The 24494-nt window shown below is 44.1% G+C and overlaps 1 protein-coding gene across 4 annotated transcripts in view; it reads right to left on the bottom strand.

Annotated features, from left to right (window-relative positions):
- Window positions 1-24494, bottom strand: part of LOC109906638 (neural cell adhesion molecule 2) — a 400741-nt gene that overhangs the window by 142220 nt on the left and 234027 nt on the right. For all 4 annotated transcript variants that reach the window (XM_031792278.1, XM_031792280.1, XM_020504449.2 and 1 more), the window contains exon 2: window positions 272-346. In XM_031792278.1, the coding sequence (XP_031648138.1) occupies window positions 272-346 (75 nt within the window). The remainder of the gene's footprint in view (window positions 1-271; window positions 347-24494) is intronic.

The raw sequence follows: 24494 nt of genomic DNA, 5'->3' as shown, positions 1-24494 counted from the left end.
ACCCCCCAAACAGGGGCGGATAGGACAGGATCTGCAACAGGGTGGGATGGGCAAGGGGTTAGCTGAAGGCTGAGGGATTGGGGAGAGGGTTGATACCGTTGGTTTGGAAGGATGATTATGTGTGGGATGGGGAGCAACCATGTCGCCCAACAACCCCACCACCTCCATCCAACCCATCGCCCATCTCACCACACACTCAGGATGACATATCCACATTTACATTTGATTTAACACACAGACAAGCATGTTCTCTTTGCCATAGGCATCTTACCTGTGCATTTGAAGAACTTGGACTCTCCCACACTTAGCTCCACCTTGTTCAAGGATATGGATACCTGCAGAACAGCTGCGAGGAGAGAGATAAAGAGAAAAAAGATGAGTATATACACACACACAAACTCACTAAGATAACATATGAGAATAAGACATGGAGGGGTGGGGGGGGTGACTGGATTTAAAAAGTTGGCGCTGTACAACGTGACCGGTCGGGAGTAGGATATTAAGTGACTGCGAGTGAAGAGCAAAATAATCAGAATATTGATTTATCAAGACCAGTTCCCATGTGTGTCTAAGGGCAGCGCAAAACTGTGCTGAAATAGTTGACCACACTTGGGTATGCTGTTGCTTAAAATCCTATTATAACAATTGGATGACTTTTGGTGTTCCAGTATGCAACAATATGTTGCCTTCACTAGTCTACTTTATTCTTAAAAGAACTCCAGCACAGAGAAGAGAAAGGAGCCTAAAATAATACAACAATAAAGCGATTCATAAACGCATTTGGCTGTTTTTAATATTGGCCATCAACCAAAAACACATAATCTACCATGGTTTTCCATTTCTAGCAAGATGATTCAAGCCATCGACTCACTGATGACAGTTTAAGAAACTTGAGTGGACTTATGGAAAGGCTCTGTAAGACATTTAATATATATACACTACCGTTCAAAAGTTTGGGGTCACTTCGAAATGTCCTTGTTTTTTTAAAGAAAAGTACATTTTTTGTCCATAACAATAACATAAAATTGATCAGAAATACAGTGTAAACATTGTTATCAACTGAAAACATTCATCCGTGACTATGCCAAGCCTACAAGATTAACTGGTGAACGCCATCAAGACGTTTTGGCTTGAGAAATTGACGATACAACGATGCAACAAATGCATTGGTTATCTCAGCAAGGTTTTACCCGTGGTCGTGGAGATGGGGGGGGAAGTGCAACTAAAATGTACTGAACTAATACATTGCAAATTGGTGGGATTTTCACACATATAGTAAGCGGGCTATTAAATTACCATTTTGTAAATAAATCGATGTATGAAGAGTCTAATGTCCTACTAATAGCCCATCATGGAAACATTGTTTGTATGATGGTCTACACCTGCTAGAGTACACTTGTGAAAAACAAGTGTTTGTAAACATGTTTTCAAAATGCCTCCAGCTCTTCATCACCACTTTAAATAAAAACACAGCGTCTAAAAAAAATGCACATTAACGTTTGATTACATTCTTCATCGTAACCACAATGTCACAAATAATCAAACACACACACAACATGTGCAGATTAACTTGGGTCAAAACAGCCAAAGCATTTTTCGTTAGGGCAAATCTGGTCTGTGAGAATATCCAATGGGCTTTTATATAATTATAATGTAGGGTTAATTATAATAATAATAATAATAATAATTGTTGGATAACAGATCGGCTCTCAGAACTCATTAAGACGTGGCTTCTATATTCAATATGATAATTCATTCAGAAGGTTAAACCCATATGTTTTAGGCCTGCCAACATTCCAACTCATTTCTAAATAAAGTCAGTTTGTTATTTAGAATGATTTATTTCTGTTTGTAGAGGGAGAGAAAAAAAGCACCCACCGTGTATATTTTTTTTACGAAAATTGTCAGTCCACATGTCAAGTGAAATTCCCCCATTGTATTTACCCAGGTTCTCTCTTAATTAACTCCAGGACCACCGACAGTTGTTGTTGATGCCTGATGCAGGACTCCAGTGCCAGAGGAGAGACTCTCAGACTGAAAACGCCTCCATTAATTGCCACAGTTTAGACTACCGCTAGATCGGCGTTCTAACTGCCCTTTGTGATAGTGTGGTGCAATGACAGAATACCACCATCTACCACTAACGGTCGCGGCATAAGCTTGTAACTTTTAAAGGAGGAACCACTGTACTATTCTATGAAGCTTAAATACTTCAAATTATGCATCACAAGAGGCTTACTTCAATGGCAGTTTCAAAAGTACAAAGCAATGAGCCTTTCCCCTTTGCTCGGAGACTGCTACTACTACACAATAGGGTATCATGCGGCGATTCACATAGGATGAAGGACTAGGTAATGAGTGGTGTTGCGACACTTCACTTTACCATATAAAAGCTTGAAATCACCCACACAATTCGAATGTAGATGTTCAGCTGCACCTCATTGCAAGTTGTACTTAAGTGTCTTGCTTGCTGCTTACCCCTTCCTGAGCCAAGTGTGCATCCCAAATGGAACCCTATTCTCTATATAGTGTACTTCTTTTGACCATAGGCCTGTGAGCTGGTCGTATGGGCCCTGGTCAAAAGTAGTGCACTAAATAGGGAATAGGGTGTCATTTGGGACACAAAGCAGCCAGAGAAGTATAGCGTGAATCTAGTTAGAGGCGACACCAAAGGCAGTGGAGGAGAAAGCACCTTTGATATTTTCTCTCTCTCTCCTCTCTCCATCTGGCTATCCTTTGATTATCCCTTCTTTGAATCTCTTATTTTATTTTGCTACAGTTTGTGTTTATGTTCTGTAGATGCACACACACACACACACATTTTCTGTGTCAGAGAGCTGCCTATAGATAGCAGTAGGTGGACACTACTGTAATGTCAATACCTTGCTTCATGCCTGGTAATACACATCTACATCACAATGATTTAATGTGATTTATCCATACTGAACAAAACTATAAACACAGTTACAGTTCATTTAAGGAAATCAGTCAATTGAAATAAATAAATTAGGCACTAATCTATGGATTCCACATGACTGGGCAGTGGCACAGCCAATCAGAATCTGTTTTTCCCCACAAAAGAGCTTCATTATAGACAGAAATACTCCTCATCACCCCCTCCCACCCCCGCTCAGACGATCCCGCAGATGAAGAAGCCGGATGTGTAGGTCCTGGGCTGGAGTGGTTACACGGGGTCTGCTGTTGTGAGGCTGGTTGGACGTAATGCCAAATTCTCTAAAATGATGTTGGAGGCAGCTTATGGTAGAGAAATGAACGTTCAATTCTCTGGCAACAGCTCTGGTGGACATTCCTGCAGTCAGCATGCAAATTGCACGCTCCCTCAAAACATGAGACATCTGTGGCATTGTGTTGTGTGACAGAACTGCACATTTTAAAGTGGCCTTTGAAACTCTTGATATGCCACACCTGTCAGGTGGATGGATTATATTGGAAAATGAGAAATGCTCACTAATATGGATATAAACAAATTTGTGCACAAAGTTTGAGAGAAATAAGCTTTTTGTGTGCAGGGAATATATTATTTCAGCTCATGAAACATATGACCAGAATTTACATGTTGCGTTTATGTTTTTGTTCATTCTATGGGCTCCTGAGTGGCACAGTGGTCTAAGGCACTGTATCTCAGTGCAAGAAACATCACTACAGTCCCTGGTTCAAATCCAGGCTGTATCACATCCGGCCGTGATTGGAAGTCCCATAGGGCGGCGCCCAGCATCGTCCGGGGTAGGCCGTCAATGTAAATAAGAATTTGTTCTTAACTGACTTACCTACTTAAATAAAGGTTCAATTAAAAAAAAAAAAAATTATCCTCCAACTTTCCATTCTCCCTTTTCGCACGCACACACACAACCCCCTGGCAACACCCCCCGCAAACACAACACACTGCCCCATCCCCAGGGTAGCACTATATTACAGTTGCCAGTTCTGTTCTCTCAGCTCTGCCCCACTTCCTCCTCTTCCCTGTGACATGGAGCTCCAGCTGTGCCTGGTGCCCCTCCTCTCAGAGGTAACAAGTAGACCGTCTGCAATACCTTACAGTCGCTCCAACTGGCTGATTAACGAGCAGAGGACTCATATGCACGTACGCAGATACACAGACACACACACAGACTCTGGCCCGATGCACACATACACACTCCACCCCTCCCTCCATCACCACTGCAGTATTAACTACCAGCCAATTCCTGCTTACAAGCAAAAACAAAAACCAAAAAACTCAAATACGGAAGTGGTCCGATGAAGAGGATGCTAAGCTACAGGATTGTTTACCACATCAGTTACCGGCTTCATTAACCCTTTGACGCGTATGAACACATATTTCTGATCATTGTTGAGTGGTCCCTGCAGCGTACCATCGCAAATATGTGATTGGAACAGTAGCAACAGAACACATGATGCAACAAGCATATCTAAAACGTCATTGTTGTCTGAAAAGCATCTAAACAATGTTTTGTATTGATGGAACATATAGCTCTTAACTTTGTTCCTCAATTTCACCTTTTATTGTAAAAGAAAAATGAAAACTTCATCATCCAAGCATCACACGGAACACATCCAGGGCCAAAATACTTCTATAAACCAGTCTAGGGTTGCGCTGACAAAAAAACAAAACATAAGTTGGCGACCTAAAAGCTAGACTTGTTTACAATGTAACATCTCTGGTGAGCACAAGGGAGAAATTGAATATTGTTAAGAAAGGAGATATGTGTCAGCTAAGCTAAATTCTTTATGACGGCAGCTTGTTTACGTTTGACAAGGAAAAACTCCCTAATCCCAGAATGCCATTCACTATAAAACGCAAATAAACAAAGTCAAAGATGGCTGCGCCGATTGCCTGAATAAAATCAACTTAGTTTGGCCACAGAATATTACAAATCTTCGATGTGCTTGTTACAGTGTATACAAGAACCGGAGCACGTGACTTGTTTACATTTTTTGACGAATCACAAAGCAAATAAAATGTTATCACCTCAAATACTAGTATACTGCCTAGCCGTAGCACGAAACCTAAAGTGTTGCCAGATTTGGGTGAAACCATTAAACGGGGATTTGTAATTAGTGATACTTGAAGTTTATACAAATGTAACCACATTTTAGGAGATCAATAGCTGAAGATCAATAATCCTGTCTAGCTCCATAGTTTATGATAACCCATATCTACAACCTCACCTCACTCATGCCACGGTCTCTGCACACAATATACTGTAGCTGATAACATGCACACACCATTCAATCTGATCATCCACACAAACTACATCACTTTCTTGCTTACATGACTTGGATCCACCCTGTTCTCACTCTCTCTCCTCTGTCCCGACCAGGCTAAAGCCTATCCATGCCATAATACTCACCACATTTGATGACTGCGAAATATCTCCTTCGCTTGGCGACGACACAAGCATTTGTAGGCTACATGTCCAGTGGTGATAACATGTTGATATGAACAAAAAGTATTTACAAAGACAGCGTTTACCTTCGCCATGGTTGGCATGTGTCATATATGCTGATAGCCCGCTCTCACTTTGTTTCTTCGCAACTATTGTGTCAAACACACTGGACTAAGCACCTCAGGTGTTCCGCCCTGTCTTACATGAGCAGACCCTCAGACAGACTAATACCAAAGCCTCTTTCAGATAATAATACATGTAACAGAGATGACTATAATAATGATATGATTATCAGTAATACTATAGATACTCGCTGCTACTACTATAAATAGAAAGGATAAGAGATTGAGTTAAAACCTAATATGAAGCAGAAAATGCGTAAAATTCTGGTTCCGTGTGCAAAAATAACTCACGTTGTAAGGGTCGTTATTAATATTTAGTGACCGTACGTACATCCCAACCAGAAGCCATGGATTACAGGCAACATCCACATTGGGCTAAAGGCTGAAGCTGTCTCTTTCAATGAGCGGGACACTAATCCGGAAGCTTATAAGAAATCCAAGCTCCACCTCCGTGAACCACCAAACAGGCAAAGCGTCAATACAGTACCAAGATCAAATCCTATTACACCGGCTCTGACTCTCGTTGCATGTGGCAGAGCTGGCAAACTAGCACAGATTACAAAGGGAAACCCCGCCGCGAACTGTCCAGTGACGTAAGCCTACCAGATGAGCTAAATACCTTCTATGCACGCTTCGAGGCTAGCAACACTGAACTATGCATGAGAGCACCAGCTGTAAGGGTAAAGGGTCCGGAGACTGTGTTATCACTCTCTCCATAGCCAATGTGAGTAATACTTTTACCCTTTTACTGCTGTGGGCTAAATCAGGGTCAAACAGAGTGTTTCTTGGAAGTCTTAAACAAATCTACTTTACAACAAAAGTATATATCTCACACACATAGTTATGGGCTTCAAAAAAAGAGGACACCTGTACCATGTCAGATATAGAGTTGAAATGTGTTACATTTTGCGTTTGCATTCCAATATTACACTTTTTATACATCACAGAAGACTGAAATATAACAAAACTGTTTGACATAGAAACACCACATTTTCGGCGGGTTTTTTAAATAATGTTTATTCATTATAAAATTATGAAAAATATGAATAACATTCCACCCATGAGACCACTAGGTAATTTGACTGCAGGAAAGGGCTACACAGGTTAACATGCAGAAGGCTGCAGGGCCAGACGGATTATCAGGACACATACTCAGATCATGTGCTTACCAGCTGGCAAGTGTCTTCACTGACATTTTCAACCTCTCCCTGACCACCATAGTCCCCCTGTCCAAGAATAAGGTAACCTGCATAAATGACTATTGCCCTATAGCACTCATATCTGTAGCCATGAAATGCTTTGAAAAGCTGGTCATGGCTCACATCAACACCATCCTCCTAGACACCCTGGACCCACTCCAATTTGCATACCGCCGCAACAGATCCACAGATTACGCAATCTTGATTGCACTCCACACTGCCCTTTCCCACCTGGACAAAAGGAACATCTACGCAATAATGCTGTTCATTGACTACAGCTCAGCGTTCAATGCCATTGTGCCCTCCAAGCTCATCACTAAATTAAGGGCCCTGGGATTAAACACCTCCTCTGCAATTGGATCCTGGACATCCTGATGGCCACCCTCAGGTGGTGAGGATAGGCAGCAACACATCCGCAACGCTTATCCTCAGGGGTGTGTGCTTAGACCCCTTCTGTAATCCCTGTTCAAGCACGACTGTGTGGCCGTGCACGACTCCAACAACATCATTACGTTTGCAGACGACACACGGTGGTAGGCCTGATCACCGACAACGATGAGACAGCCTACAGGGAGGAGGTCAGAGACCTGGTAGTGTGGTGCCATGACAATAACCTCTCCTTCAACATCAGCAAGACAAAGGAGCTGATTGTGGACTACAGAAGATGGAGGGCAGAGCATGCTCCCATCCACAATGATGGGGCTGTTGTGGAACAGGTCGAGAGCTTCAAGTTCCTTGGTGGACACATAACTAAGGAACTATCATGGTCCACACACAACACAGTCATGAAGAGGGCATGACAACACCACTGAAAAGATTTGGCATGGGCCCTCAGATCCTCAAAAAGCTATACAGCTGCACCATCGAGAGCATCTTTAATGGCTGCATCACAGCTTGGTTTGGCAAATGTTTGGCATCCGAATGCAAGGCGCTACAGAGGGTAGTGCGTACCGCCCAGTACATCACTGGAGCCAAGTTTCCTGCCATCCAGAACCTCTATACCATAACCTCTATATAGTCAGAGGAAGGCCCAAAAAATTGTCAAACACTCCAGCCACTCTCTGCTACCGCATGGCAAGTGGTACCGGTGCACAAGGTCTCGAACCAACAGGATCCTGAACAGCTTCAACCCCTAAGCTTTAAGACTGATACATAGGTAATTAAATAGTTAACCAATAGCTACTCGGGATATATGCATTGACCCTTTTTGCAATGATCTCTTTTGACTCATAACATACGCTGCTGTTACTGTTTATTATCTATCCCGTTGCCTAGTCACTTTATCCCAACCTATGTATCTATCTCAATTACCTCATACCCCTGCACATCTACTCGGTACTGGTACCCCATGTATATAGCCAAGTTATCATTACTCCTTGTGTTATTATTTTTCTATTCATTTTCTATCTGCATTGTTGGGAAGGGCCCGTAAGCATTTTACTGTTACTCTACACTAGTTGTTCATGACAAAACAAATTGATTTGATAGGAAGTGTCACATAGCAGAGGCAAACACTGCAAAGTGCCGCTATAGCAATCGCAATGGATCAAATGGGGAAACAAATGAGCCATTACACAATTGATGACAACAATGGTGGGTGTTGATCGAACATTCAATACATATATTTTTTCTCTACCATTGACTTTTATTTAAATTATGTCAGTCAAGCTATATTGATTTGTACCCATTTAAGATACTTCAGAATGTTATGAAAACCGACATTGTCTGGCAGTGTCACTTTTGCCATCATCTTCTACTATCCCCCCAAATGATAATTGTTGCCATATCCTCCACAACAAGAGACTGTGCAATCATCACACAATGGAATGTGAACACATACTAGTACTAATTCATTAATTAGAAGGCCCAATCAACAGGCCAATATAAAATATTTCAAGCTGCTATGTCAATCACATACTCCCCCACTCCTCTCTCCCTCTTTCCTCAAATGATAGAATAACCCAGATCCCCCACTTCCCCCAAGTCATAACCCCTTGAGGTTTCCTTCCTCAACACACCATTGTGTTTGCATGTCACCTCACAGCCTGTGGTCACGTAGTTGAGGAAATTACCCAGAATGCATTTTACTTTCCTTTTCCTCTGTTGCTGTACAGTAGCTCTGTGTCGAGGGGGCTGCCTGGTGTGTGTGTGTGTGTGTGTGTGTATTGTACACCAGCTATGTGATGTGAAGAGGGGTGCCTGGAACGCCTTCAAGTCCTCTGTGAAATCACAGGGAATTACAGATGAGCAGTTTCTTTCAGTCTCGCCTCAGGGCACATCTGCACTGTGTGCTCAATTACTGCTAATACACACGCTCTACGCAGGGGTGTTTGTTTAGAATGCCAAGCAATGGAAGTAACAGAGCCTGTTACATAATGGGACTACTGTAGGACTATAATGCACAACAAATCCTATGCAATATATTGGGCACTCTGGTCAATCAATCAATGTACTGGTAGGGAAGAAAGAGAGCATTTGACTGATGCTTGGACACATCTGTCTGTCCATCCATCCGTCTCACTCCTCGTCCTGTCACTATGGCATCCAATCCTCTGGACACGACAGTGGTTGCTCTTGTCACCAAACCATGTCCAATCGTCCTGTCATATCAGCTCATGTATGGTCCCTGGCAGAACTAGCTCTCTTCCCTCTCTCAATGTATCCCTCGATACATTGCTTACCCACTGCTTTTCCAATTTCCCTCTCCTTTCTTTAAAGCCTCTCATATCGCAAGCTGGCCTCGTGGAGATGTGGAGAGAGACCACCCTCTATTTGCTTGGACTGATGGATGGAATCATGCGCGCACACACACACACACACACGTGTGCACGCATAGACCCACAGACACGCACACACACACAAACACAAACACACAGGGCTGTTTCTAGCCTTTTGGGGGCCAAGAACACTTTGCCATTGAATCAGTCAATCTTGATGAACAATCGATGTGCAACATGCCAAGTACATGTCATGGTTCCACCTGTCACCAGAGGGCGGCAGAGACCGTCCTAGAGACATTAATGACACTCAGGTGTATCCTTTTTAAAGAGTTCCCTGTTAAAATAAACGTTTTCTGTTGTCCTTTGCAGAAGCTTGGATTGTTTACCGCGTGCATTTGTTTCCTGAGGGAGGTTGAGACTTAGTGTTTATTGTTTTTTAAATGTACTGTGATCCTGCGGCTACCGTTTCTCAGTAAAGTATGATGTTTATCCTTAACCACTGATTCCTCGTCTGGTCTCTTCTCTGCACCTGGGTCCAACCTCACCACATCACAGCAAGCTTCTGCCTAAACATGGACCCAGCAGAGATCAACCAGATCCAGAATTCTATAACCCACCAAGGAGCACTGGCCGGGCTGGCAGCAAGAACAACTCTACCAAATATCAGAGACCCTCCGGGCACTTACCGATTCCCTCCAACCACGTCCCAACCTCAACCCAGGAGGAGCCAATGCCCTAGTCTCATCGCCTAGTGGTACAGGCTTCACCGTAGTGCCTCCAGGGAACCTGCACCGGGAACCCAAGATGCCAGCCCCGGAGTGATATGACGGCCACCCGGGAGGATGCAAGGTGTTCCTCACTCAGTATTCTCTGGTGTTTGAGCTACAGTCCTCCTCGTTCCACACCGATCGGGCCATGATCACCTACATCATCTCTCTACTCTCGGGCAAGGCCCTGGTGTGGGCAACGGCTGTGTGGGAACAGCAGCCACCATCCTGCAGCTCCATATTAGCCTTCACTGCCAAGCTGCGGCGAGTCTTCAACCACCCTATCGGCGAATGAGAAAAAGCAAGCTGACTGTTCAACCTCCACCAAGGGGCCAGACCAGTGTCTGACTTTGCCATTGAGTTCCGCACCCTCACCACCGAGAGTGGGTGGAAAACCAAGGCACTGGTCACCGCTTTCTACCAAGATCTGTCTAACTCCATCAAGGATGAACTGGCCGCTCGGGAACTGGGAGAGGACCCCGAGTCCCGGATAATGCTGGCCATCAGGAATGACAACCACATCTGAGAACGTGGGAGACAGCACCGTTTTGACACCACCCCTGTATCCCACTTTCCGGAGCACCCTAAGCCTCCCGAGCCCAGCATTGAGGAGCCTAGGCAGCTGGGACGCACACGTCAGAGCACAGGAACATGACAGGCGCATGTGTGATGGCTGCTGCCTCTACTGCGGAGGTATTGGCCATCTCTGTGCTAAACGACAAGGGGAGACCATGACGAGCTGTGCAGTTATACTCCAGCTACCGTGTCACCATCTGACACTACCCACAACCCTCAATTGGGACAACCGTCAGCACCACATTGAAGCCTCCATGGACTCCGGAGCCACGGATAATTCACCAGCGAATTACAAATCCCCTGCGTGAAATGTCCCATCCCTCTGCAGATTCAAGCCCTCGATGGATGCCCCATCGGCTCCAGCCAAGTGGAATATCAGACCAAGCCCATTCTACTGCAGGTTGGGGTGAACCACTCAGAGACTCTTAGTTTTCTTTTGATCACTGCTCCTGAGAACCCCCTTATCCTAGGGTACCCCTGACTAATGTTACATAACCCACTATTATCCTAGTCCACGGGACACTTACTAGAACAGGGTAAGAACTGCCAGACTAAATGCCAAAGACCCCCACCAAGAGCCTCGCCATGTTCCCCGGCATCCATTGAAGACCAAGACTCTTCCACTCTCCCTCCTGAGTACTTCGACCTATTGGGAGGCCTTCAGTAAGAGGCAATCCGCCACCCTCCCTCTTCATCGTCCATGCAACTGCGCCATAGAACTCCTACCCGGCTCCACCCCTCCCCGGGTCCCCCTGTACTCCCTCTCGACCCCTGAAGCAGAACTCACGGACAATTACATCTGGGAGTCACTGGAGGCAGGTTTCATTCGCTCTACATCCCCATTACCGAGGGCTGATTAACGATTAAGAATCGTTAAACCCTATCCCTGATGTCCGCCGCCTTGGAGTTGGCCCATGGGGCCCAATTCTTCACAAAACTGGACCTCTGCAACGTTTACAATCTGGTGAGAATCAGGGAGGGAGATGAATGGACGACTGCCTTTAACACTCCGAGTGGCCACTATGAGTATCAAACTCACCGGCAGTCTTCCAAGCATTGGTCAAACTCATCGGCAGTCTTCCAAGCATTGGTCAATGACACACTTAGGGATATGTTGAATCGGTTCATCTTTGTTTACCTCGACAACATCCTGATCTTCTACAAGATCTTTCCGGAACACATCCTGCATGTCCGCCAAGTCCTGACATGCCTCCTGCAGAGTCAGCTATACATGAAGAAAGAGAAGAGTGAGTTCCATGTATCCTAAGTTTCTTTCCTGGGTCACATTATCTCTACCGCCGATATCCAAATGGACCCTGTAAAGGTAAGGGTGATTACCGACTGGCCCCGTCCCGCCTCACTCAAACAAGTCCTGCGGTTCCTTGGGTGTCATTGCTTCTCACGGCCGTAACCCGCAAGTCCCAGAATCATTTTTGCTGAACCCCCGAGGCTGACAGGGCATTCGGGGAGCTCAAGGGACGTTTCACCTCCAGAACCATCCTCGTCCATCCTGATCCTACCTGTACCTTTGTGTTAAAGGTGGACGCCTCAGACACCTTTCACAGCGAAACAAGAAACTGCACCCTTGTGCCTTTCTCTCCAAGCGGTTCTCACCAGCAGAACGCAACTACGATGTAGGCAACCGAGAGATTTTGGCAGGTAAGTAGACCCTTGAGGGGTGGAGACACTGGTTGGAGGGAGCACCTCATCCTTTCGTGATCAGGCGGACCACAATAACTCCATTCAAGAAGCCAAGAGGTTGAACGCTCACCAGGCTAGGTGGCCTCTGTTCTTTGACAGGTTCAACTTCACACTAACCTTTTGCCCGGGATCCAAGAATCAGAAAGCAGACGCCCTGTCCCGCCAACATGTGTCTCTAATGAGGAGAAGGACTCTGAATCCATCATCGCCAGCTCCCGCATTGTGGCCCTGTGATATTGAGTATTGAGACCACAGTCTGGTGAGTCCAGACCCGAGAACCTGACCCCGGTGGGGGTCCCACTAACAGACTTTATGTTCCGTGATCAGCCCGTTCCTGAATACTACAATGGGGACATTCCTTTAAATTAACTGGGTGTCCAGGGGTTAATCAGACACTGGAGTTAATGAGACAGAAATTCTGGTGGCCCAACATGATTGAGGATATGAGATCCTTCATTCAGGCCTGCTCCACCTGTGCCCAAAGCATGTCCGCACAACAGCAACCGGCTGGGTTGCTCAAACCTCTGCACATCCCCAGCTGGCCCTGGTCCCACCTGTCCATAGACTTTATCACAGGGTTACCCCCATCCCAAGGGCTTACCACTATCCTGGTGGTCGTTGATCAGTTTTCCAAGGCAGCCCATTTCATCACCTTACCCAAGTTGCCCTCAGCGAAGGAGACCGCTGATCTCATGATTACCCATGTCTTTCGACTACACAGACTTCCCCAGGACATTGTCTCGGATCATGGGCCTCTGTTTGTTGCATGGTATTGGAAAGCCTTCTGCTCCCTGTTGGAGGACGTGTCGGTGAGTCTCTCCTCGGCGTTCCACCCCCAGAGGGAGCAGGCCAACAAGGAGCTGGAGAAGTTCCTCCACTCAGGCCAGCAACTGGAGCAAGTTCCTTATCTGGGCTGATTAAAGCTGATTAAACACTGTGGCCATTACACAGGTGCCACAGATGTCTCAAGTTGAGGGAGCATGCAATTGAAATGCTGACTGCAGGAATGTCCACCAGAGCTGTTGCCAGAGAATGTAATGTTAATTTCTCTACCATGAGCTGCCATTCAATGCCCACCCATGGCTGCACCCCTGCCCAGTCATGTGAAATCCATAGATTAGGCCCTAATTAATTTATTTCAATTGACTGATTTCCTTACAGTTTCCTTACAGTTTCCCTTGAACTGTAACTTAGTAAAAAAAAAAATGTAATGTTGCATTTATATATATTTTTTAAGTCTATCGTATTATTGTGTCCCAATATACCCTTCTCCGAAAGGGTGCACTCTGTAGCAATACTGATGTTACACAGGAAATGGAAATAACTTACTTGATGCACTGTAGCTGATTGACATGTTCAGTAAAGTTTGCTGAAAGTTCGAAACACACTCCCAGATTGGTGTACCAAAAATAGCAGAACCTCCAGCCCAATACACACTTATAGGGTGAAAGTATACCAAGAATTGGAGCACAGCAATTGTAACACACAATTTCTGTCTCATCGCACAAGCTATATAAACACCATAGTCTGGTAGAGCTGTGGAAAATAAAATAAGGAAATAATAAAAGCAATAGCACCTATTAGCAGGATGTCCATTTGGGTTTTTCAATTACTTCCTTGCAATCACTACTTTCAGACGGCCCCGCGTCTGTCTGTCGTCAAAATGGTTTTATATTCACCTAGGATGATGGGGAGAACACAGGAATTGAGAGACACATTCACGATTGTGACCATTGTGACATCTACAGAGTTGTCGGTGCTCCCAACCACTCCCCATTCACAAGCCAAACTGTGGAGTCACAATGCGATAGAGCAAATTGAGAGTAATCGCATTGGTTCCAGTATTGTCCTATGTATTTATAGAAAAGCATTAGCTAAAATGCGGGACATGCCCCGGTAAACAACGGTAGGAGATAACGTCCTTAAAATTGTCTCTTTTCAAAATATAAATGAGATTAGGATTGGAAAATACAGTTGGGAATCATAATAATGCACTCTGTTTTATTTCCTCTGTCTACCCCTCTTTCTCCATTTTGCTCTCTATCTCCTCGCACTCATTATATTTTCCTCTGTTGTTCTCTTTCTAAGACTATCAGTAATTCTCTAACCTACTGTATCTATTTTCCTCTTCCTCTCTCGTTGGCTCTCTCTTGCTGACAATTTCTCTCTTGCTCTCTCTCACTGATTTTCCCTCTCTCTCGTTAACTAGGACAGTATTTCTTGGCCTCTCTTCCTCTCTCCTATTTCTCGGTCTGTCATCCTTATCTCTCTCGTTCTCCTTTCTCTCCCTCTCTCCCTTGGTTAATTAAATCAGGAGCTGCCACATGTTTCTGTGTATGACTACATCAGCCCTTCAGGCGCGCTGGGCTTAGTCAAGCAGATCACAGAGATTCTGCAACTAAAAATACAGGTAACGCTGCTCAGAGATGTCCCTCCTGTCGTTACCTCCCCCATCCCTATATCTCTGTCTTACATTCGGAATCATCTTCTCTCTCTCTCTCCCGTCTCCCATCCATCTCTCTCTTACACTTAGCCTCTGCTCCTCTCCCGCTCTACCTTCCTCCCTCTAACTCCCCATCCTTCTCTTATACTCAGACTCTCAATTTCTCTTTCTAACTCTCACTCTTTTAGTCTTTCTCTGTCTGTCTCTCACTCCCACTCTCTTCCCTACTTTTTCATTGTTATCTCTCTCCATATCTGTGTTTGCAGTCTCTCTCTCCATCACTATTTAGCTCCCTCTGTCTCTCTCCTCTTTAATGGTGATTTCACAGTGATTATCACCCACATTTTAGAGCGCTAACCCCAGAGCCCTTGAGCTGGTGAGACATTCTCTTTCTCTCTCTGAAGGAACTGAACAAAACAAAAACAAAACAGCATTTCCAGGAAGCATGCTGATGATGCTTCAGCGGAAATGATGAAATTAGATTCTTTCTAGCTCCATATCCCAGTAAAAGCCTGTGACAACACCGCTACAATCGTTTCACTTTACTCTTACTTTACTAGGATTATTTGAATGGGAAATTGCAAAAAATATCAACAATTCTGGAAACAACATTTCAGGAAACGATAGCGGTAAGGGACACAACTAGCTGATTTGCCATGTTACACAAGCATAGTAGCGGTAGAGAAGTTTCTAGAGACTTTCACACGATAAGATCGTCAGAGCAAGGTGGATGAGGAGTAGTCATCAAACTTCTGTATAATTATAATCTGCTATGTAGTTCAGCTCAAGGAGCCTGACTTAAGTTGGAGTGAAAGCACTAAGCATAAGCATAGCCTGATGCTGCCTGTTGACTACTCTTGAGCAGTTTTCTGCCAGGTCACTGAGCAGATGAGTGTGTGCGTGCGTGTGTCTGTGCATGTCCATGAAAATATAAATTAAACACACCTGCCCGACCAGATCTCAATGAATGACACTTTTTTGATCAAAATCTGTTAGATTGCAAATGCCTTTGGTAAACACAAACTAATCAGAGCACACTGAACCCATCCCAGCTATCTGTTCCAAGCAGGCTCTGCCACAGTGTGATAGCCTCCTGGGGAGACTAAATCCCAGTCATTTCCCTAAACAACTCCACACTGGCTCATGCTACAGCAGTGGCTCATACTATAGGCTCACAGTAGCGACAGCAGTTAAACACCACTTATCCAGTGACACTGCATTCCCCACACAGCCCTACAGCCCTGTCAAACACAGCTCTTAGCCTGGGACTCAACTTCCTCCATGCTGTGTCAATTAAAAGCACAGTTTTAGCTCTGACTTCATAACATACTAATTCAGCTGCTAATAGTGTGACTACCAATCAATCCAAACCTTATACAGACACTGCATGTATGCTAATCATGTTATTACCATTCCACACAGGGTAAAATTGCTATACCTGCAGTAGGTACATCAAAGTAACTACTCTCTGCAAAGTATCAATGAGATTTACCTGTAATAAAATCTAAAAAAAATAATAGACAAAAAAAACAACTAATTAAGCATCCCTGTTTTGACCATGAATTATGTGACTCACCATAACTCTGTCTCTTCTTAGTCCAGCAGCTACATTAGGCTAATAACTGAATATTCTAAGAGTGGAGGTGAGGTAAAGTATGTAATTGATAAGTAGCTAGCTTGCACTGTTAGCCGTCCGTGTCCTGTAACACTTTGAATGCGTCCCAAATGACACCCCATTCCCTACCCTATTCTTTACTCCATCCCAAATAACACCTTATTTCCTTTGTAGTGCTCTACTTTTGACCAGGGCTCTGGTGAAACGTAGTGCACTTTATAGGGGATAGGATGCCATTTGGGAAGCAAGCCCTTCACTCTGCATTAATCAGCTACTCCATCAGTGGGGAAAAGGTCCCCTGTCACATGATTAGGGCAATCAGCGCATTATAAATGGCCGCCCACTCTCTCAGAGCTGGACGTCTAACCAACTGATTTAATGTGTCCCCTTTTCAAAATGAAGACATTTTGAAGAGAGTCGAAGGAAAACATTTCCACAGTGCCGTAGGGTTCAGAATAATAAACAGGTACATGTTTGAGAATAATCAGTTCTGAGATACAGTGGCACTGTATTCCAAATCTTTCCAGTTTTAAATTGACATTTTGTTCATTTAGCATACACTTATCCAGAGTGACACAGTGAGTGCATTAAACTGAGGTAGGTAAGACAAACACATATCATAGCCATTGCAAGTAAAACTTCCCTCAATAAAGCAACTATCAGTTTAATTAAATCAGTGCTTGTAAGAAAAGCCCCCTTGCTCCTACGCACTATGGGCTTTACTCCAGTAGACCTGTGACAATTGGATAGATATAAGCATTATAGTAAGAGCTTCATATTGCCTTCTGATTGGCTGGGTGGAATTTGTAGACATTTGTGGAAATTGCATTCACATCGTCTTTTTAATTAGCCTACAGTACCTTTCATGTACCATCTCCCATAGCTTAAGCACCAATTAGAAAAAGGCAATCTGAGTTAGTAATTCAATTGGCAATTGCATCACGTGCAACACAGTTTCACACTGACTAGACCGAGACCTAGATATGTAAGAAATGCCGATTGAAATCACAGTACCATCATTTTAATAATCGCTCGCTGAAATCACACTAGTGATGGGTGGAGATCTGTGATTTTTCAGTTTATAATATCGCCCTGTCGATTGAATGGCAAACAATCAGAGCAGGAGAGTAATGGAGCTCCAACAGCCGCAGAGCTCTGTAATATGATCTTAATTTGTATGAATGGCGCCTTCATGCCCCATTTGCCCCCGATAACGCTCGATTAGTGCACCTGCTGTGTGATGAGGCTCACTACCGAGATACAGCGAGAAGACTGTCATCCATTTCACTGAGAGACCCTATCAGATCGCTCACCGCTCACTCGTCAAAATGACCCGTCTTTAGTCTACAGCCTGCCTCTCAGGGCCAGTATGTCAGACACCGATTTAGCCTAGTCCTGGAGTAAAAAAGCTAATTCCGTGTAGATTCTTCATTGAGCATGCTGTTTAGTCCAGGATTTAAAATAGAAAAGCTGACAGGTGAAGACCTGCACCAAGCACTAAACAACCGTGCAACTGTACAACAAAGAGTTTCAGAGTTCTGTTATTTTCTGTGTATGCACTGTACTGGTTATGAACATGCATGTCGATTTCTTTTTTTTTTTTTTGCCCTTGTTAGCCAGGTCTCCCTTAGGGAGAGAGGTCCTATGATCTCAATGGGACTACCTGGTTAAATAAAGGTTAAATAAACAATGAAGAGAGGAAGGCTATCTAGTGCATGTCTATGGTCTAAAGGGAAGGAGTAGTGCCATTATGTTCACCATACCTTTCTACGGCGCATTATGTAGTAATGTGCGGACAGCAGATATATGGGGCAGTAACGCGGTTCAGTAGGGGATCTTAATTGTAGTACAGACCATGTTACAGTATTATATTATACAGTATATTGTTACATTATATGTATGCTGATAAGGTGGTGAGTAAGCCCAGAGGTTAGAGAAGCAGACCAGTAGCCCGGAAGGTTGCTGCATCGAATCCTAGGCCTGAGGAAAAAACACGTTTTGTGTAAAATCCCCTACTTGGCAAAAAGGCTGAACTTCTCTATCATACACCACATGCTCAGTTGAGACCTGACATTACAACGAAAGGGGAGTGCCTTTATAAATGATTGTCCTAAAACATTGCCAAACTGAACGTTTAAAAAAAGCAAATAACCCCACTCTCAACAGGCTGGTATGAAACCCTTTTGAGTCTATCTAAAGAACTGAACCCATGCCGTGAAGAAATCATTAAAAAAAAAACATTTCCCATAAAAACTGCACTCTACAACAATCTGCAGTCTAGTGCACCGAGGACGAGACCTTCTTCGTCTCTGTACATTTGGCTTCTTCACTCTGCTCTACTCCGCTAGACTCCAGTTGCACCCACGTCGTGGCCCTCGAGGTCTCGGGTTCTTGGGTTGTGTTGAATATTCAGTGTCGACTCGAATAATGCGATGAGGGTTCGGGACCTGCTGAGTGGAACTGGAGCTCTGAGAGGCATATGTTCTTTTTAAGGCCTCTCCCTAATCCCTTCTTCGATAGATATCCAGACCTCTCTGCCACTTGTGGGGTAATTAGACCCTAGCCTAAGTGCCAGCATCCCAAATGGCACCCTATTCCCCACACAGTGCATTACTTTTGACCAGAGCCTTATCGTTCCTGGTCAAAAAGTGCACTACATAGGAAATATGGTGCCAGTTGGAACTCAGTTGAAAACTCTTAGAAGCTAGCAGGAGAGGAAGAGAGTGTTCTCTTTGGCTCATTTCTATATAGACTAGGCTTGCATTTATTAAGCACCAAACAGAATAAAGCTGATAAGAATAAAGTCCGATAAGAAACACTTGATTTCGTTTTCCGTTGCAATGGTTTTGCTATGTTTGCTACAATATACGCTAATATGACCCTGGTTGAACCATAGTATTTTTTAGACTGGCTTCTTGATGCGAATGTGAGGACCTTTGAGAACCGCCTGGCTGCAATATAATCTAGGAGAAACACTGTTGTACTCTGTCATTTCTCTGAGAATGGAATTCATTATGGAACCCATTATGTCTCTATAAATCAATGAGTCTATGATGTCTGCAGACTGAACCGCACCCGCACACACACACCCGCACACACACACACACACAGAAAATTTGCCAGTCCTTCATTCTCCCCAATGCATGATAGAGTAATACCATGATGGAGTATTTCTCACTCTTGTAACCCAGTGCCCCTTCTTACAGTATACAACCGTTTTACGCGTCAGGACATGAACAACTATTAAATTCAAATTCTACTGAACCGGCTTCTTCTCATCTCACAAAATTGAATTTGTTAGTGTATGGATTGGAGGCTTGGAGTGTCGTTGAATGGGATACTATTGACAAAATCCAAAAGAAGGAAGTGAAACAAGCAATTTTTTTTGGTTCGGGAGCAAATGTGTCAGATTCCAATCGGACCTAATTGCTCTGTAGAAAAGATTGTTTTGCTGAGAAACAAATAACTGTTTTGAGCCCTGTTTTACTTAAAGACACAAAGCACTATCGGGCCTCTCAGCACTATCCACAGTTCCTATGATCTTCTGCATCTCTATACAACAATGAATAATTCAGGGGAAAAAGAAGGCTCTTGTAAAAGCACAAAAAAAGCAAAGCAAGAAGATAACAACCAGCCATCCTAGTCAGCCTGATTTGCCATAAGTGTCGGAATCTTAACGCTTCTTTTCAACAAGCTGCACCGTCAATGCCTAAACAACTGAATCACTGACATGATTTGGTTCTGTGAAGAAATAGAGAAACGGCCATTGTCATCATTGTCGCGTTGACAGCGTTATTACGTGTTCTCACTTGTCTCTCCGCCTCGTGCCTGAGACAAGGCCATTATCCTAGATGCTAGGGAATTAATTTCACCTGTGAGAAGGGGTCACTATGCTTTAGCACTGCTAAGCAGGGTGGAGGGATCGGGGGGAGGAACGGGGGACTTTCGGGGTCTATGGGATAGGAGATGGGGGTCTCATGAGACATTAATAGACATCAAAAGGTAAATTGATTGTAATAGAGGGTTGATACAAGGTCAAGTGCCTGTGTCCTCCTCTGATTGGTGAAACTGTTGTCATGGAAACTGACAATATTACAATGTAATCTGAATTAAGTGTGTAAAATGTTCTCATTCTATTCAGGTATTAAAATATCAACTGGATTTCAACAGAGTATGGATTCAATTGTAATCCAGATTACATTAAATCCGAAATGTATAATTCATGGGATTACATAGAGAGAAAGGGTAAGGGGAGGGGGCGATTTTACACATTGAATACTCATAAACGTCCCTTTTTCAGAACCCTGTCTTTCAAAGATAATTCGTAAAAATCCTTCACAGATATCATTGTAAAGGGTTTAAACTCTGTTTCCCATGCTGAACCATGAACCATAAACAATTAATGAACATGTACCTGTGGAACGGTCATTAAGACACTAACAGCTTACAGACGGTAGGCAATTAAGCTGACAGCTGATTGACCTCGCAGTGGCAGATCACGTGTTACAACTCCTGCACAGGATCGGTATATTCGAACATCACACCTGCCGGACAGGTACAGGATGGCAACAACAACTGCCCGAGTTACAGCAGGTACGCACAATCCCTCCATCAGTGCTCAGATTGTCCGCAATAGGCTGAGAGAGGCTGGATTGAGGGCTTGTAGGCCTGTTGTAAGGCAGGTCCTCACCAGACATCACCGGCAACAACGTAGCCTATGGGCACAAACCCACCGTCGCTGGACCAGACAGGACTGGCAAAAAGTGTTCTTCACTGACGAGTCGCGGTTTTGTCTCACCAGGGGTGATGGTCGGATTCACGTTAATCGTCAAGTGGAATGAGCATTACACAGATTCCTGTACTCTGGAGCGGGATTGATTTGGAGGTGGAGGGTCTGTCATGGTCTGGGGCGGTGTGTCACAGTATCATCGAACTGAGCTTGTTGTCACTGCAGGCAATCTCAATGCTGTGCGTTACAGGGAAGTCATCCTCCTCTCTCATGTGTTACCCTTCCTGCAGGCTCATCCTGACATAACCCTCCAGCATGACAATGCCACCAGCCATACTGCTTGTTCTGTGCATGTCTTCCTGCAAGACAGTAATGTCAGTGTTCTGCCATGGCCAGCAAAGAGCCCGAATCTCAATCTCATTGAGCACATCTGGGACCTGTTGGATCGGAGAGTGAGGGCTAGGGCCATTCCCCCCCAGAAATATCCAGGAACTTGCACATGCCTTGGTGGAAGAGTGGGGTAACATCCCATAGCAAGACCTGGCAAATCTGGGGCAGTCCAATAGGAGGATATGCACTGCACTACTTAATGCAGCTGGTGGCCACACTAGATACTGACTATTACTTTTGATTTTGACACCCCCCACCCTTTGTTCAGGGACACATTATTTTATTTCTGTTAGTCACAAGTCTGTGGAACTTGTTCAGTTTATGTCTCTGTTGTTGAATCTTATGTTCATACAAATAATTACACATGATTAAGTTTGCTGAAAATAAACGTAGGTGACAGTGAGAGGATGTTTCTCTTTTTTGCTGAGTTTATAAAATCACATTATTTAAGTCAATTTAGAATCTATTGTGTTATACAAAAATATATTTATTTGAATTTGCCCATGGGATAATTATGAACATACTGAAGGCTTTAAATCACATTATCACTATCAACAAGGGACCAATACAATGGTATAAAATCTGTTGAATAAATAACAAATGGCCTCTCTCTTTTCATGTCCTCACCTCCATTAACATCTCCTCCCACATCCTTCTTCCCTTATTTTCTCCCTCTCTCCTAATGGTCTTTCGTCCGTCTCCCTGCCTCATATTTTCCCTTTTCTCACTCTATGTCAAAAGTCACCTAATAACTGATGTATTTGTCTGTTATGTCTCAGCCTCCTTATCTCTAATTTTCTCTTTCTCCTTCTCCCCTTCTCTCTCCTTTCCTCTCTTCCCCTCTCTCTCTCGTTGCCTCTCCATCTCTCTCTGTCTCTCTCTTGTTCCTTGTCTCTCTCTGCCAGATTCATGGTTTGACTGGTGCTGTAACTGTCAGGGGCTGCCACTCACTGTCAGGTTGTCAGCTCAAGCCTTGAGAACGAGATCCTATCATACCAGGGCAGGGTGGCACCATCGTGACATAATGCCCAGATACAGTGTATTTGGGAAAATATTCAGACCCCAATACTTTTTCCACATTTTGTAATGTTACAGCCTTATTCTAAAATGTATTGTATTGTATTAAAATGTTTTTTTTTCCCCTCATCAATATACACACAAAACCCAATACAAGTTTTTGAAATGTTTGCACATTTATTACAAATAAAAAATGGAACATTTAAATTTACATAGGTATTCAGACGCTTTACTCGGTCCATACTTTGTTGAAGAACCTTTGGCAGGATTCTTAGGTACGACGCAACAAGATTAGCACACCTTTATTTGGGGACATTCTCCCATTCTTCTCTGTAGATCCTCTCAAGCTCTGACAGGATGAATGGGGAGCGTTGCTGCACAGCTATTTTCAGGTCTCTCCAGAGATGTTAGATCAGATTCAAGTCCGGGCTCCGGGCTGGGTCATTCAGAGACTTGTCCCGAAGTCACTCCTGCATTCTCGTGGCTGTCTGCTTAGGGTCATTGTCCTCTTGGAATGTGAACCTTCGCCCCAGTCTGAGGTCCTGAGCGCTCTGGAGCAGGTTTTCATCAAGGATCTCTCCTTACTTTGCTCCGTTCATATTTCCCTTGATCCTAACTAGTCTCCCATCACTGCCACTGAAAAACATCCCCACAGCATGATGCTGCCACCACCATGCTTCACTGTAGGGATGGTGGCAGGTTTCCTCCAGACATGACGCTTGGCATTCAGGCCAAAGAGTTCAATCTGTGTTTCATCAGACTAGAGAATCTTGTTTCTCTAGTGTCCTTTAGGTGTCTTTTGGCAAACCCCAAGTGGGCTGTCATGTGCATGTTAGTGAGGAGTGGCTTCCATGGCCACTCTACCATAAGGACCTGATTGATGGAGTGCTGCAGAGATGGTTGTCCTTCTGGAAGGTTCTTCCAGCTCCACAGAGGAACTCTGGATGGTCACTCTGTCAGAGTCACCCCAAGGCCCGGGTTATGGGTCACCCCAAGGCCCTTCTTCCCTGATTGCTCAGTTTGGCCAGCTCTAGGTAGAGTCTTGGTGTTTCCAAACGTCTTCCATTTAAGCATGATGGAGGCCACTGCGTTCTTGGGGACCTTCAGTGTTGCAGAATTTATTAGTTTACCCTTCCCCAGATCTGTGCCTCGACACAATCCTGTCTCTGAGCTGTATGGACAAGTCCTTTGACTGCATGGCTTGGTTTTTGCTCTGACATGTACTATCAACTGTGGGACCTTATATAGACAGGTGAGTGTGTTTCAAAATCATGTCCAATAAATTAAATTTACCACAGGTGGACTCCAATCAAGTTGTAGAAAGAGCTCAAGGACAATCAATGGAAACAGGATGCACCTGAGCTCAATTTCGAGTCTCATAGGGTCTGAATACTTATGAAATAAGGTATCTGTTTTTTTATACATTTGTGTAATGTGTAAACACCTGTTTTTGCTTTGTCTTTATGGGGTATTGTGTGTAGATTGATGATGGGGGGAAAAAATGTAATACATTTTAGGATAAGGCTGTAACATAACAAAATGTGGAAAAAGGGAAGTGGTCTGAATATCTGACCAGATCCCACTATCTCCCACACTGAAACATGTATCCTCTCATTCCACTCCTAATTTTCTTCCTCTCTCCTTTTCTACTTCTTTCGTCCCCTCTCCTCACCCTTGCTCTCTCCTCCCTCTTATATGTTCATCACCACTCCTCTCTCTCTTGCTCTCCCCTCCATTCTCGCTCTCTCTACCCCACCATCTATCTCTTTCTCTCTATTTCCCCAGCACTAAAGTGGAGTTGTTTTGT

Source organism: Oncorhynchus kisutch, linkage group LG16, assembly GCF_002021735.2.
Source record: "Oncorhynchus kisutch isolate 150728-3 linkage group LG16, Okis_V2, whole genome shotgun sequence".
NCBI lineage: Eukaryota > Metazoa > Chordata > Actinopteri > Salmoniformes > Salmonidae > Oncorhynchus > Oncorhynchus kisutch.
Note: the sequence above shows the minus strand (reverse complement) of the source record. Positions and strands in the feature narration are given on the sequence as shown.